The 17,061-nt window shown below is 35.0% G+C and overlaps 1 protein-coding gene across 4 annotated transcripts in view; it reads left to right on the top strand.

The window, feature by feature from the left end:
- Nucleotides 1-17,061, top strand: part of RERG (RAS like estrogen regulated growth inhibitor) — a 113,867-nt gene that overhangs the window by 87,006 nt on the left and 9,800 nt on the right. For 2 of the 4 annotated variants that reach the window (XM_009247508.3, XM_054526887.1), the window contains exon 3: nucleotides 13,549-13,605. The exons of the other annotated variants lie outside the window; for them this stretch is intronic. In XM_009247508.3, coding sequence (XP_009245783.1) covers nucleotides 13,549-13,605 — 57 coding nt within the window. The remainder of the gene's footprint in view (nucleotides 1-13,548; nucleotides 13,606-17,061) is intronic. 4 annotated transcript variants of the gene reach the window in all.

The following is a 17,061-nucleotide window of genomic DNA, read 5'->3' as shown; positions in this document are numbered from 1 at the left end:
AGAAGCAAAGATAATAGAGTGGAGAAAATATAGTCTTTTTAACAAATGATGTTGGAACAACTGGGCATGCACATGCAAAAAGAAGAAAAGAAAAAGAAAAAATGAACCTGGATATAGATATTATTCCAGTCACAAATATTAACTCAAAATGAGACACAGACCTACATGTAAATGGTAAAACTATGAAACTCCTGGAAGATAACATAGGAGAAAATCTGTGTGACCTTGGGTATGGTGGTGACTTTTTTATACAACACAAAGTAATGATGCATGAAAGAAATAATTTCTAAACAAATCATTAAAATTAAGAACTTCTCTGTGAAAAAAACACTGTCTAGAGAATCATAAGACAAACCACAGACTGGGAGAAAATATTGGCCGAAGACATAATTGATAAAGGACAGTGATCTAAAATAGGCAAAGAACTTCTAAAACTCAACAATGAAAAAAAGTCAACTAAAAAAATGGGTAAAACATCTGAAAAGACACCTCACCATAAAAGATATACAGATGTCAAATAAACATATGGAAAGATTCTCAACATCACGTATCATTTAGGAATTGCAAATGAAAACAACAGTGAGATACAACTACACATTATTAGAATGTGCAAAATCCAAAACACTGACAACACCAAATGCTGGTGAGGATGTGGAGCAAAAAGAAAACCTCTCACTCATTGCTGGTGGGGATCAAAAGTGGTGTAGCTACTTTGGAAGACCATTTGGCAGTTTCTTACTAAAAGCTAAAGGTACTCTTGCTATATGATTCAGGAATCAAATTCCTCGATGTTTACCCAAATAGTCTGAAAATGTATGTCCCTACAAAAACCTGCCCATGGATATTTGTAGAACTTTTATTCATAATTGCCAAATCTTGGAAGCAACTAAGTTTTTCCTCAGTAAATGAATGGATAAACAAACTGTGGTACATCAGACGATTGGAATGTTATTCAGCACTAAACAGAAAGGAGCTCTCAAGCCATGAAAAAACGTGGAGGAAACTTAAATGCATATTACTAAGTGAAAGACGGCAATCTGAAAAGGCTTCACACTACGTGATCCAACTATATGACATTCTGGAAAAGGCAGCACTATGGTGACAGTAAAACGATCAGAGGTTGTTAAGATTTAGGGAGAATAGAGGGATGAATAGGCAGAACACAGAGAACTTTTAGACAGTGAAACTATTCTACATGATACTATAATAGTAGTTACATGTCATTTTATATATATATCAAAATCCACAGGATATACAACCCCAAGAGTGAACCATAGTAAAAACTACGGACTTTGGTAATAATAATGTATCAATGTAGATTCATCAATTGTTAGAAAAGAAAAAAAAGTTACCACACTAGTGTGGGATATGAATAATGGGGGAGGCTGTGTGTTGGGGGGGCAGGGCGGGGAGGGCAGGGAGTATATGGAAAGTCTGTGTGCTTTCTGATCAATTTTGCTGTGAACTTAAAATTGCTCTAAAAAATCACGTCTCATTTATAAAATATGGGCCAAAGATCTAAAAGACACCCCATCAAAGAAGATACACAGATAGCAAATAATCACATGAAAATATTCCCAATATCATGTGTAATTAGAGAATTACAAGTTAAAACAACAAGACACCAGTACACCTATTTGAATGGCTAAAATCCAAAGTCAAAAACCTGACAAAGCTATATTCTAATGCTGAGAAGGATGTAGAACAACAGGAGCTCTCATTCGTTACTGATGGGAATGCAAAATGGGAAAGCCAGTTTGGAAAACAGTTTGGCAGTTTCTTACAAAGCTAAACAAAGTCTTACCATAATCCAGCCATCACGCATCCAAATATTTACCCAACTGATTTGATGGCTTATGTCTACACAGTTACCTGCATGCACATCTTTACTGCCAAAACATAATTGCCAAAACCTGGGAGCAACCATGATGTTCTTCATTTAGTTACTGGGTAAGCAAACTGTGGTATATCTATACAATAGAATATTCAGCAATAAAAGGAAATAAGTGATCAATCCAGGCAATGGCATGGATGAACCTTAAATGTGCATTGCAAAGTAAAAGAAGCTAATTTAAATAGGTCACATACTGTATATTTCCAATTATTATTGGACACATTTAGTAATGGTAGGAGTGAAAGGGAAACCTTTCAGTGCTACTTTCTTTCCCTTTGTAGTACTGAAAATGATTCCTAACTAAGCCTTTTGTCTCCAGTCTTACCTTCATCCTCCTAGTTCATCTTGGCAATGAAACAGCAGTGACGTTTATAAAACAAAAAGATGTTCATGTCATATTTTGGTTTATAATACTTTAATGGCTTCCCAGCATCCTAAACATAATTGGAAATTTCTTAGGCTGGCTTATAAGTTTTTCATAATGGGGGTGCTTTTCCAGCTCAAACACCCATAATTCCTTCCACTGACACCCTTATTTCACCAGGCCCTGGTTCTCCACATGTTTAAGGCTTCCTGTCTTCTTATGGGGTGTAAAGGTAGCCATTGGAGTGGTGTTTGGGCTGCAAATGGAGACACCCTGTTGTTAGAGGTTTTCCCCCTGGACTAGAATCCGTAGGCACAGCCAGTTTAGGAATTGCAAATGAACTGTATGTGTCCATATGGACAGGAAACCAGATCAGTCTAGAGAAAAGGACATGATGAAGAGAGTAACTTGTAAGATCCTCGGATCTGTATAAGGAGGTCATCCAGTGAGGATTATGCCAGATATTCCTCTGCTTCTCTGGGATACTTAGTCACTCTGAGTCACTTTTATGTCCACAATAAAGTCCAAATGTTTTCAGTTGTCAATTTCTTATGTGCCCTAGTAACATAAGTGTAGGAAAAAAATTTAAGCATTAACATCATAAGTATTTCTTTTTCCAAGAAAAAGTAAAAATTGAAAATCTAAATTTTATATCCAAATCCCTTGACAACTTAACAAAATGCTTAATACCTTACAAATAATTCTGTTTAAGCATGATGACTTGGAATGAAATATAAGTTATTAAATTAAAAACACTGACTTGGGAAATTTAGTAATTTATTTTTTAATAACCACTTTTAAAATTAACGTAAATAATATTTTTCAACTTATATAAAACTGGTTGGAAATCTTGGACACAAAACCCTTTTGATCTATTAACCTTCAAGCCCGAAACAAAAAGATAAAACCAAATCAGTTGATTACCATATTCCAAATTTATTTTCTCTTGTTTTTACTTTCAATTTAAATTCTTCAACAAAATAGTGTCATTTAATTATACAAGTTAATTTTCTATGGAAAATTAACATTTTTCTTGATTTTGCATTATTTTTAAGCATTCCAGTATCTCTACTGCTTTTCAAACATGTTAGGAATTAAAAGCAATGATTCTGCCATTTTTCCCCTCATCGTGTGTCAGCCTAAAACCAAATTACCAGGATCAGATTAACTTTTACCTTACCATTTCCAAGTTAAAAAGAAAAGTCAATTTTCAGAACTTGAGATGCACTGAAGCTAGACTCCCAGGCTAGATTTTCTTTCTTTTTTTTTTTTTTTTTTTACTCATCCATGTTTCTGTTTATATATAGAATAACAAATTCAGGAACAATGGGAAAGTAATATATGAAACCTTAATAGGAAATATAATAGAGATTACAAAACACCACCATTTGATTTTTATGCAAATACTTCAATATTCCAATATTTTTACTCACTTGCTAAATAAAGCACAAGACTCGAAATGCTAAATAATTCTGTTAGTCTAAGTCTTTAAAGAATAAAATGTTGGTGAAAAACCAAAATTGTTTAGTAAGGTATGTACGATCTTGTTTTTTTTTTTTCAAAAACAAAAGTGTTTCCCTAATAATTCTTGGAGATTATACCACGTAGCCTTAAAAAATGATTTGTACAGAGAACTGATGTGTTCTCAGTGATATTTTTGTGAGAATGCAAGACTGGTCAAAATTTTCAGGCTTAAGCAAACACAGTAATTTAAAAGCAATCCCTAGACCCCCATCTGGAACTAATTTACTTCTCATTTTAACTTCTGGCATTATAAAGCATGCATTTTATATAGCATTCATTTTAAATTTCCATTAAATTGCTCAATTTTATTTTTTATAAAGCCAAATGGTTTTTTTTTCAATGTCAAATTATTTTGACCTTCACAGGGAATAGAGAAAGGGGACAGGTGAAATAAGGGGTAAGGGAGAGGGTTCCCTCAGAAATAATCACTATCTGAAGAGATATTTGTCCCCTGGCTTCATCTGTTAACTTTTTTAGTTTAGCTAAAACATCTGAGGAGTTTAGGTGGAGGAGAACATAAAAAGCAAGAGATGCCACCATGAGATGAATCTGAAAATAGAATTATAAGTTAAGTCCTCTTCTACTTAAACTATCTACCTGGACCATGTTAACCATGCCCACTGCATGCCACCACCCACCAGAAAGTGGCACTCTGGCAAGGATCACTCCCTCCAGCTTCAGGCTTTGATGTCCACTGCTTATGGGGCAGTGCCTAGCACAGTACCTGGGGCATGATAAACATTCAATAATTGTGTATGTATGATAGATAGGCAGATGAATGGCAGGATAAAGGATGGATGAATGGATGGATGGCAATTCTCTACATTATGCTTTCCTTAATGTCTTATGTTCAACATGTTCAAGTACAACATCATTTTTAATTTGTTTCCCCATTATATTCTCAAAGAATAATGCTACCCCCAGACTTTTATTTCATGTGGAGTCTTTGCACTAATCCCTCTCCCTCGCTGTCCACCTCTAATCAATGAACGGTCCCCAAGATGATCAGATCAAATTGAGCCATTCTCCTACTCAGAACCCCTGTATGCTCAAAAACTTCAGAGTAAAATCCAAGCTCCTTAATGTGACATAAGAGCTACTTTATAGTCTGGGCCCTAAAGAACCTCACAACCTGACCCCCCTACCAACATAGCTCCCCCCACATGCCACTCTACCCACCCTGAACCACATGTGATTCCTAACTGAACTAGCTCTCTTGTGTCTTGACCCTTTCTCTCTGCTTGAAATGCTCTTCCTAAAATAGTGAGCTTCAATCTTCTAAGACTCAGCTTATGGCTTAGCTTTAATATAAAGTCATTTCTAATATCATGCCTAGGCATCCTCTTGGTCTTGCTTTCTTTGGTGCTTTGCACAGTGGTCAATAAATATTTATTGACTGAGTGAATGTGTGTGAAAGTCACATGTGTGGAGAAAGAGAGATAGATTTGATAGGAGATCAAAATGGATAAGCATTTGAAAATTATTGCATTCAATTATCAGCAAATATATCTGAAATCTAGTTTTTGTGTACACATCTTTGCTCTGAGCCCCTTTTTTTAAAGATCCAACATTTCAAATCACACAATTTTCTGAGGGTTTTTTTTGACATCTGATTTCCAATCCAGCTCATTTCCATTGCCTTCCAGAACAGCTCTTCAGTACAGAAATAGTTTTTCATCTCCTTTGACTAAGGGCTCCAATATTCCAAACTGGCATAATCTTGGTCTCAGCCATCACCAACAGCTGTGAAAGCGAAGCTTCAACTAGCTGTCATGGTCCCCATGTGGCTTTCTAGGCCGGGACTCACTCGGTGCTGGGATCTCATACTTCACACCTCCTTCTGAGGCACAATGACCCATATTTCTTGGAGGAGACCAGAACGGTCACAGAAAAGAGAGGAAGGACTGCTGTAAAAAAGAACGTGGACTTGAGGGTTGGTGGTAGAAGACCCAGGAACAAGGTATGAAGAACCAAAAGTGTTGGACCCAGGGGACAAGGAATTGGAAAATTCGATTTGTAGCCTTGATTTGACAGGAGATTGCTCCAGGTGCAGGTGAGGGAGGGAAGAAGAAGGAGCTGAATTGCCTCTTATTAGGGAGACCCAAGCTGGAAGACAAACCATTATAAGGCTGACACACCATACACATTACTCCTATTTTATCTGCTAGAGTTTTTCTGGAAAACACAAGTTTTGCTCCCTGTGAGGCACTCGAGTGAGTCCAGCTCACCTCAATCTGGCCTCCCTTTTAACCAGTCCTTGCAGTAAGAATCCTAGACATCCTAACAGGACTTCAATTCGATACTATTCAAAATTACCCACATATCTTTATATTTTTCCTGGGACATGCAAAGGTGCAAACTTACAACACTTTATAAATAGAAACTGTATCTTATTTTCTTTGCTGACTTCCTCACTGCCTAAAATGGTTCCTGGTATGCTAGTTTTTATTGTTAATGATGGAGGAAACTCATAAAAAATCATTTGCTTTTCGCATACTGCTTCATCACCTACATCTTCAGATACTTGTTTTCCTCATCTACAGCATTCTTAAAGATGTTTTCAAGAGAAAAACAAAAATCTTATTTATCTAAAAGTTTTCTCCTTGCTTTACAAAATTCATGTTCTCTTTCTGTGTTGCCATGGTTTCTGGTCATGGATATTTTCTCCACTAAGGAAGAATAAATCTAATCACAAGCAAAATATTCCCTTCTCAAGCATGCTTCTCCATAAGATGTATGCTCACGTTAAAAAAAAATCAAACATGTAGAATTATATCATATACACAGAAATATTAAAATACAGTGGAAAAGTATTGTATATTGGAAAAATTACGGGTTTTAAGGTAAACAGAGTTGGGTTCATATTAGTTTTATCACTTAACCGCTTTGTAAATTAGACAAGTTTATTCACTTTTCTGCTTTGGTTTCTTATATGTAAAGTGGGAACCTTAATTTCTACTCTTAAGAGTTTTTAGGAAAATTAAATTAGCTTAAAGTCAGTATTTAATATATACTTAAGTCCCCTTTTGATATTTAACCTTCAAGAAATCCCAGTAATGTTTTTATTTAAGATACAGCTAAAACTTACCTAATGGCATTTTCTAAAAGCATATACACTTTAATCCAACAACTCATATGATTAATAAATGGATACTTAGTTCCACAAAATTAATTCATTCAATAATAAACTATCTCCACAAATCTAGGGTAGAATCTTCTCTATTTTTGTGAGTAATGCTCATTTTTACTTCTCTGAAGTCTTTTGACCACTTAAGGGTTGGAGTTAAATTTAGGGCTGATAGTGGTGTGAGGTCAGGGGTAGCGATTCCTCTCTGGCCTAGGAGAGTAAGAGTGATGGGTCTTGCCTTTCTCAATCAGGTTTGCAATATAGGTTGATCAGATTGGCATCTGACCAGAGAAGTGGTCAATATATTTTCAAGAAATGAAAGTTCCACTTTAAAGAACATGTCTTTCAAGTAACAAAAACATGCTAGAGTACAGACCCAAGCACAATAGCAATAGTGGAGCCACATAGCTTAAAGAAATTTTCATTGTTTTCTCATTCATTTCTCAAATACCTATTGGGCACATATATGTCAAGTGCTATGCCAGCCATCGGACATAACGATGAAGAAGGCTTAATCTCTGATTTCAGATCATTCACCATTTCTAAGACATACAAGAATATAAATAAATGTTTACAAGGTAATTGTACACATTATATAACAGAGAAGAAACAAAAGACAATTTCATGTCACAGGTGAGTGATTAATGGCTTGGAAAGGCCAGGGAAGACTTTAAAGAGGAGGGGATGCTGCTTTAGATACCACAGGTAGAAATGCTATCTGGGCCAGGTGCAGTGGCTCACGCCTGTAATCCCAGCACTTTGGGAGGCCCAGGCGGGCGGATCCCAAGGTCAGGAGATCAAGACCATCCTGGCTAACACGGTGAAACTCTGTCTCTACTAAAAATACAAAAAATTAGCCGGGCTTGGCGGGGTGCGCCTGTAGTCCCAGCTGCTGGGGAGGCTGAGGCATGAGAATGGCGTGAACCCGGGAGGCAGAGCTTGCAGTGAGCCAAGACTGCGACACTGCACTCCAGCCTGGGCGACAGAGAGAGACTTCGTCTCAAAAAAAAAAAAAAGAAAAAGAAATGCTATCTGGATGTGAGTTAGTACATTTTAAATATGTGTTTCTTTTCCCCTTTCTTTGACTTAATTCCATTCTGGGTTACCTGCTTAAAATACTGACAAGTTATTAGTTTATTTGGGCTTTTAAGGGCGCTAAGCTAAACTAACATCAGCTTGTAAGTATTTATGGAACATTCCAAATATGTAATGATCCCTGCACTATATTTAAAATAATAGAAATAGACCCTGTAAGAAATGTACAGTCAAGTAAATTAGGATGGTGAAGCAAAATGGTATCATGAGGATAATTACATTGTCTGTGTGTGTGTTAGCACATCATGTGTGTTAGAATTAAGGGAATAGTGTTGGTGCTCCACACCGAGGCAATAAAAGAGGATAATAAATGTTCAGAAGTTTATGTCTAAAATATCAGATTTTAATAGACATTTCAGGTTTCATTTTCACCAGGGTTTTTAGTTTTTTCTTTTGTAACAAAAAAAGGTTGAGACTAGATGATGCATTTTTTTCAAATGGAAGAATGTTTATATGTGTAAAAATGTATGTGTGTAAATACATATATATATATATATATATGGTATATACAACATTCTCCATGGAATTTTTCAAATTAAGGGTTTAGACAATAGAGGAATACACTAGTAAGACTCTTAAGCTCCCTGGTAGCAAAGCCCTTATCTGTAAAAAGAGAATGTAGATCCTGAGGCTAGGAAAGAGTAGGCTCACATTTTAGGAAGAAATGTAAACAACTTGAGCTTCGGTTTCTTCATCAATATACATACATTGTATGCATATCCATATCCGTATATTCCACACTATAAGGAAGTGAAGAGTAAAGATACATGTGTAAATATTTACCGTAATGCCTAACCGAATAGAGCACACACTAAATGAAGATGAATAATAATAACACTACTGCATTACTTTTAAACTTTTTCCATTATAATTTTATAATATTATTTAAATTGAGGTCATGCTTAATGCAATGAGAAAACAGTTACCACTTTGTATTAAATCCTCTCATTCTTCTCTTTTCCATTATTTTTTAAACACTTTATTATGACATTTTAACTATAGATCATAAAAATCAAACTGAAAACAATTTAGTGTTGATTTTACGTGGGCTTGGTAATGTACCTCATTGCCTCCTGATTTTGCTGGTCAAGGTAAGGTCAAGTAGTTAAGCTGTAAGTACTATAATGAAATGAAAATGGAGGAGAAATGAAGAGAGCTACTCTATCTCCTGGAGGCATCTCAACCTTGAAAAGTTTCATACTTAGGATACTACGTAAGTTTATCATAATTTATTCATGTAGTTTTTAAGCTTTAACATTTCTAACTTTTTTATTATAAATCAACATGGGAAAAATAATTCAGATAACAAGTGGTAAATATACATATCACAACCCATAACGGACTAAAGTTGTTCTAGTATTATCCACATTTGCCTTCTCTTTATATAACACAGATTTTTGTTTTTCACAAAATATTTGAAACCGTTTGTGACAGAATTGTCCCAAAGTTGGAAAACTTTTGTAGAAGTCCCTTAAAAAGTATTTTAAAGTTACCTGATTCCATAACTTAAAAGTAACTATGTATTTTTTGTGAAGGTACTGCAGGTTACAGAATGAAAATGATATAAATCACTTAATATACATCTGTAGTAAGTTTTCATTATTATATGAATGTTGTACTGCTGTAGAGCATATATTAAATCAAGGGTCTTTATAGGGTATGTTGCTAGGATTATAGACAAAATTCAAAAGGTATTCACGATGTGAAGGTGATGAGTAATATTCCTTGAAGCACTTTTAATTGGAGCAGAAATTCTTTTCCTAACCAAAAAAAAATCTGTTCTGGCCATTTTAAACACTTTTAGTTACATTTTTCCAACGCAATCAACTCACAACAGTCCCATAAATACATAATACTTTTTCCAGCTGGAAAAAAAATTTCCAATACTTTTCCATAATAAATACTTATTGTTGTATGCTACAGAGTTTTGGGGTGAATTTGTTATATAGCAGTAGCTGTATGCCTGGAGACCTATAGAAAAGAACAATCACAACTGTGTAGGAGGTTACATATGCTTAAGTAGCTTAGAAAAAAATTGCATTATATACATTGTTAATCAAGTTGCTTCATGAATTCTATAAAGAAAAGTAATGACACATTTTTCAAGTATGATACTGAAAGGTAACATTTGAAAGTTTTGCCTGAATCTCTCTTGAATATGACTCTTAAATAAGGAATAGCATGTGTGTTAGTTTACATTTACCTTGAAGAGTTCATTTCTTGCTGAAGCTGATTTATTGTACAGATCATACCTAATTAATTTTCATTTTAAAATATTATTCTGAAACTAAATCTGGCACTCCTGATGCCTGCTTCTTCTTGATAATGATGTCAGGAATTATTTTGAGTAACCAGCATAGATTGGTTAATTTTTAGAAATAACGTGACTATCTTAATGTAATGGTTTTACCTTTTAGCTCTTACTTATGAATGGAATATCATGCCACTGAATGATTACATTAAGTGACTTTTAAAAATATTTTATTGGATTAACTTTTTCTTTACCAAATTTTCCATTTTGTTAGCAACCAACTTTCATTAATAATCATAAAATTCATAGTACCAGTAATACTAAAACAGAACCACAGATGATGAAGAATTAGCCAAGTAGGTTGTAAATTAGGCAAAAGGAGGAAAACAGTCTTCCCTACATTAGCCATTGGACACATTTGGCTTGTTTAATGGAAAGGCACGGGTTGTTAAGGCAATGGGAAGAAAATAAAATATTTCAGAAGGCAGAGACTCAACAGTAACTACTAATCAAATATGTCAAACCTTAAAACTTCTGGAGCAACAAGGCCTTAAATCAATACCACCATTTTACTTCAAAAGACAAACTTTGCTCAAGATAGTTGGGATGGAGAGAGCAGGGAGTCAAAAGGAAATTAGGTCAATCTTTATGGTACCCATTTTCATTAATTATAGTTAAATTAGATTATTAATTTATTAATAATGTAATAAATTTATTAAAATTTAATAAGTTTTAATATTTATTATATAAATTTAATAAATTATACAACTGGGATAAAATTTTATTATTTAAATTTAATAAATTATATAACTATTTTGAATATATATTTATTATTTAAATTTAATAAATTATATAACTATTTTGAATATATATTATTTAAATTTAATAAATTAAACAACTGTTTTGAATATATATATTTATATATAATAGTTAATATCTATAACTTTTTTGAGTTTTGGAGCATTCATATACATATATATGCTCAAAAAATCTAGCACTCTAGAGTTCTTTTGCCTCTTCCACTCTACAGCTTCAGAAAGTATTGCTGCATAACTGCACAGGCACTAACCAAGGTTCTTAACTGAGATCCAGGCATTTACAAATGATTCAATTATGTTCAGTATACTTGGTTTTGACAGCCGATGGACTGTCTAATACATTTTTTAAAGATTTTGAGAAATGATTCAAATGTAAATGGTTTTGGAATTGAAGAACTGTAAACTTCACTCATGTAAAAAATTAAGCTCATTTTTTCATCATGGCAGATAATTAAGTTTTCTAGGTTGCAGCCTTTGGTGTTAAAACTACATAGTCTGGCCGGGCGCGGTGGCTCATGCCTGTAATTCCAGCACTTTGGGAGGCCGAGGCAGGTGGATCACAAGGTCAGGAGATTGAGACCACCCTAGCCAACATGGTGAAATCCTGTCTCTACTAAAAATACAAAAATTATCTTGGTGTGGTGGCACACGCCTGCAATCCCAGCTACTTGGGAGGCTGTAGCAGGAGAATCGCTTGAACCCGGAAGGTGGAGATTGCAGTGAGCCGAGATCATACCACTGCACTCCAGCCTGGAAAACAGAGGGAGAGAGTCAAAAACAAAAACAAAACAAAACAAAAATCTACATAGTCCATAGTCAAACAAAAGATGGAATTCTTTAAATCGTGCAAGCTGTTATGTGTTTATTAATGTTGCTAATTGCACAAAAGAAAAAATATGTTTACTGCTTACTGCATCCTGTATGTAAAAATAAAAGTTTCAGTCTCAAGAGAGTGACAATGACAGACTCTGAAGACTGCAGATAAAACCACAAGTACAGTCACTGTGGGAAGTATTACAGGGTCAGTGGCCTTGCTACTTTAGGCACTGCAAATATTTTGGCTTGAATTCAGCCTCACACTCTGTAATTACAAAGAACATTGGTACTTTCCATCTCCAGCCCCCAGTCAAGAAGCCACGTTGTGCTCTGTTTTGCGAAGTCCTCATGCAGTTTACACTGACATCTCCCAAATAAAACTTTACAGAAGGAAGATTATACCTCTGTTTTTCCTAAAAGTGAGACTAGGCAAAGACTGACAGTGACCTACCACTAACTAGTTTTACTTCTTCAAGGAGTATCTTTTGGCTGCTACATTCATGGCATTTCAGTAAAAATAAAAATACACATTATAATGGGTATTTTAAAACTGTAAAATATGATAGACAATGAATCTTTCATTAAGGTCAGTGGGATCCCTGGGAGGCCATCAGGGGTCTATGGAGGGCTCATGAGCCTGCTAAATTATATGCCAAATGTGTGTATGTATATTTTTTCAGGAAAAGGATCCAATGGTTTCATTCCATTTTTTAAGTGCCTTTGACATCCCGCTCCAATTTTTTTTTTTTAATTTAAAACCACTGTTTTCAACTATACTACAAGTGTAAGAAAATGTTTGGCATATGTCTCATCAATTTATAAGGACAATAGAATCCACATATTTCCGTGCTTTTCTCCAGCCTATCTTCCAGTTAAATATTATCCAGATGGCCTGGGACTTAAATTCAGTTTGGTACAATGGATAAGTTACAGACTTCCTGGATTCAAATCCTTACCAGGCCAGTAACTAACTAGATAAGCTTAATTAAATGAGTTAACTCCTCAGTGCCTCAGTTTCCTCATCTGAAAAATGGGAATTAACATTGTACCTGCCTCATAAAGATGACGTGAGGATTGAGGAGATCATGCAAGCAAACTGCGTAGCATAGTTCCAGAACCTGACTCTGACTGTATTCTATCAGTGCTACTTTTGATGAGTTTTCACAGATCTCTAATAAAAATCCTTAATTTTGAATATCTACTTTTTAAAAATGCAAATGACCTGCTAGTGATCTTTCATTACACTAAAAATTATCACATTTTAAACTTGTCTTTGCCAATCCTTATCAATATTCAAACTTCAGATACCTGTATTGTGACCTTTCATATCTAAATTCATCATTTTGCTAAAAATTTTATACATGAGCATTTTCACATTATACTTTTGTTTGTTTTGTTTTTAAACTTGTGACTAAAGCAACAAATCTAATTGTTGACTAATGCACAATAAACCCATTCAAATATTAGAATGGTTTTTAGGCCATAATATGAAATTGGAAAATGACTTGAATAAACATAAAAAAATTTATTTGCTTTACATACCAAGGAAATATAAAGCATTTATAGGGTTGTGTGGAGCATTTCGCTTTCCTTAAAAAGATAAGTGCGCTAAGCAAACTAACAAATTATTTTTTGAAATGTTGCTCTTTTCTTCCACAGCTCTTGTAGTGAGATTTCTGACCAAACGGTTCATCTGGGAATATGATCCCACCCTCGGTAGGTCAAATTTTGTTTCCTTCTCCTCTTCAATGAAAATTTATGGCCCCAAAGAAAGAATAATATTTTCTGTTGCAACATTTTTAAGCTCCTTTTAGCTGATTTGGAAGTGCTTTTCAAATCATGCAAAGAAGCCCTCTATGAGGCTAGATGTGAGTTTCATGCTGTCTGTGCTTAGAAGCCTGCAGGATTTTAATGCATAATGAAGAAATTAGGTCAAGCCTCAGCCATGAGGAAAGGAAGTGGGTACAGCACACTGCCCTCGCATAAGAAAAATGCAGTATCATTCTAATGGGAGAAAGAGGATAAAACGGACCTGGAAAATTTGATGCGTAATAGAATGGCATCCTGAGAAGAGTAACAGAAAAATAAAACTACTGAATATGGGTTTTAGGGAAAAATAAAACATGTTTCTCTCTTTTCTTCTCTCCAATACATCTGACTAAAGTCTGTTACAGGGAGAGAAGGAGAGAAGAAGAAGCAAAATATGATGTCTGTGGATCTTAAAAATAGTAATAATGTTGATGTATAAAATGTAGGCAAACACTCTTCCTGGTTTTTTTTTTTAAATTTCTTTGTTTTGTTTTATTTTTGTCACTCCAAGATTTTCAGTTTAAAAGGGAGCAAGACTTCTTTCATTGTTTTTATTCATTCATTCGACAAATATTTATCAAGTGCCTCCTGTGTGTCAAAGTGTTCTGGGTGCTAAGGATAAATCAGTATACAGAAAGAGAAGGCCTTGGCTTTTCTGAGTGCACAGTCTAGGAAAGAAAGGAGTCAATAAACAAGCAAATATATGTGAGATAATGATAAGTTGTGTGAAGGAAAACAATAAGGAAGGGAATAGAGAATGATCTTATAGTTTACTTAGTATTTGACTAATAGTTCTGAAATTTATTTTAGTAAGAAGTACAAGGTGAAAACCCAACGTTTTTGTCCAAATCGTTGACCAGTTTTCCTCCCGTTATTTATTAAATACTCTCTACCTTTCTCCACTACTTCCAATGCAATCTTTTCACATGTTGAATTGTTTACACCAGGACACCATTCTAGATTTGCTTTTCACACCAAACAGAAGAAGCACACTTTTTCGTTAATTGTATGCTGTACAGAACATTTTGATACTTTGTAGAGAACATCTTTCCTCATTACTTTTTTACAAAATTATTTTGGCTACTCTATTCAGTTGATTTCTCCAGATCAAGTTTAGAAACTCTGTAATAATATGACATGATTTTGATTGGAATTGTACTAGAACTATAAATTACTTTGAGAAGATCCACATCTTTATGTTATTCCACCTTTTAATCTAGGAGAATAGCATGTTTCTACATTTATTATTTATTCTTCTGTTTTTGCTTTTAAATAGGTCAGAGTTTTCACATCCAAATTTTTCAACATATTTTTAAATGTAGCCACACTAATTTTAAGATGATATATTTGGATCTAAAAATGCACCCAATTTTTTAAAAAAATTATTCTTTATTATTTCACCCACCAAAGTGAATACTTATTCTGCTCTTATATTTTTATTACTTACATAAGTTTTACAGAGATTATCTGAGAATCTTAATGATTAATGGGAGTTTAACTTTAAAAATACAAATTTTTTTATTGCTGTATCCATATATCTCAATGAAAGATGAAGCTTATAAAAAATGGTCTCATAAAATGAACTCTCCCTGAATGTGTTCCAGTACCTAATCTTATTATTCTTGATTAGTCTTAGTTTAACCATTTTCCCTTTTGTTTTATTCATTCTGAAAAAAAAAACTGCTATCAATAGTAATCTGCCTGCATCAGTTATGTATAGTGCAGGCTTCCTTCAGTAAGAATAATGAAACTTTATTGAGTGACCTTGTACAGTACTTCTCAAAGAGGATGGCAGCTGCTAAGCAACAAGCACTTTCATCAGACTTCAGGAGTAATGGATACATGACTCATTCCCAGGTGAGGGCTTCATTAATTCTCTCACACTGGAGGCTGGATTTGTGTGTCTATATGCGTGTTTGCAAGAGGTCACTTTTGTTCCAGCATAGAGGGGTTCTCAATGCATTTGATTCAAGGGAAATTAGCATTTCCTGAGTTTAACTTCATACTACCTTGGGGAAGACAGGATTCTTTGTTGAATACATGGCTACTGCATTAGTCCATTCTCATGATGCTATAAAGAAATACCTGAGACTGAGTAGTTTATAAAGAAAAGAGGTTTAATTGGCTCATGGTTCTGCAGGCTGTACATGAAGCGTGGAAGCATTTGCTTCTCGGGAGGGCTCAAGGAGCTTTTACTCACAGCAGAAGGGAAAGTGGGAGCAGGCATCTTACATGGCAGGACCATGACTGAGGGTGGGGGGGCATGCCAGACACTTTAAAACAACCAGATCCCACTAGAACTCACTATTGTGATGACAGCACCATGAGGGATGGTGTTAAACCATGAGAAACCACCTCATGATCCAATCTCCTCCCACCAAGCCCCACCTCCAACATTGGGGATAACAAATGAACATGAGATTTGGGTGGAGACACAGATCCAAACCATATCAGCTACTTTAACTAAAAGTTTCAAAACCACCACCAAAAGAGGTAACTACGTTAAAAAGCCAAGTGGCTTATATACAAGAAGCAGTCCTGAATTCTGAAGTCAGTGCTTTCCTGAGAAATATGGGGCAGTTTTTTTTTCAACCTGGAACAGAATTGTTACTCCACGAGAAGCTGAAGACTATGAACATCATTCTACATATTAACACAATTAGAATATTTACTGCTTTGAAATAATTCAACGAAGAAAATGCTTGCTACTATAGTAGCAAGTGACTCCTAAACTTTTCGGTTTCAGACCCACTTTTTTTTGTTTGATTTTTATGGAGAAAGCCTATCCTAATAATTCAATTAGGGATGCAGGCAAGGGAAAGAAAGAAGGGGGGAACTAAACCTACGCTCCACTTGCACTTCATAAAAGAAGAAATTGCTTTAACATCTGAGTGTTTCGAAGGATACAATGTAAAAAAAAAATCAGTTCCTTACATTGAACAATTTTAGTTTTATTTTAATTTTCCTTATTATACTGTGGATCGGTGAAATCTTTGTGGGTGGCCAGCACACGGATGTCTATGAACCACGTTTGAAAACCACCACTGAAGCTCATAAGATGTAGGAGTTGGACCATCTAACCATGAAAACCCCCTGATGGTGGTGGCAGCAATTATCTGATTGTAGAACAACAGGATCCATGTTCTGAATGGATCCCAACCAAGAATTGAATCCCCACCTCCAAGAGTCATGTTACCCTCTAAGAATGCTGGTCACCGCAGAGAATACAGATAGAGGCTTAGAATGTTTGTGCCTGTGACTGTGTGTGTGTGTGTGTGTGTGTGTGTGTGTGAGATGGAGGCATTTGGAGAGGAAGAGAGAGACTGTATTTCAGCCTCTATCACTACTGCGACTGGTACCTTG

Source organism: Pongo abelii, chromosome 10, assembly GCF_028885655.2.
Source record: "Pongo abelii isolate AG06213 chromosome 10, NHGRI_mPonAbe1-v2.0_pri, whole genome shotgun sequence".
Classification (NCBI taxonomy): Eukaryota; Metazoa; Chordata; class Mammalia; order Primates; family Hominidae; genus Pongo; species Pongo abelii.
Note: the sequence above shows the minus strand (reverse complement) of the source record. Positions and strands in the feature narration are given on the sequence as shown.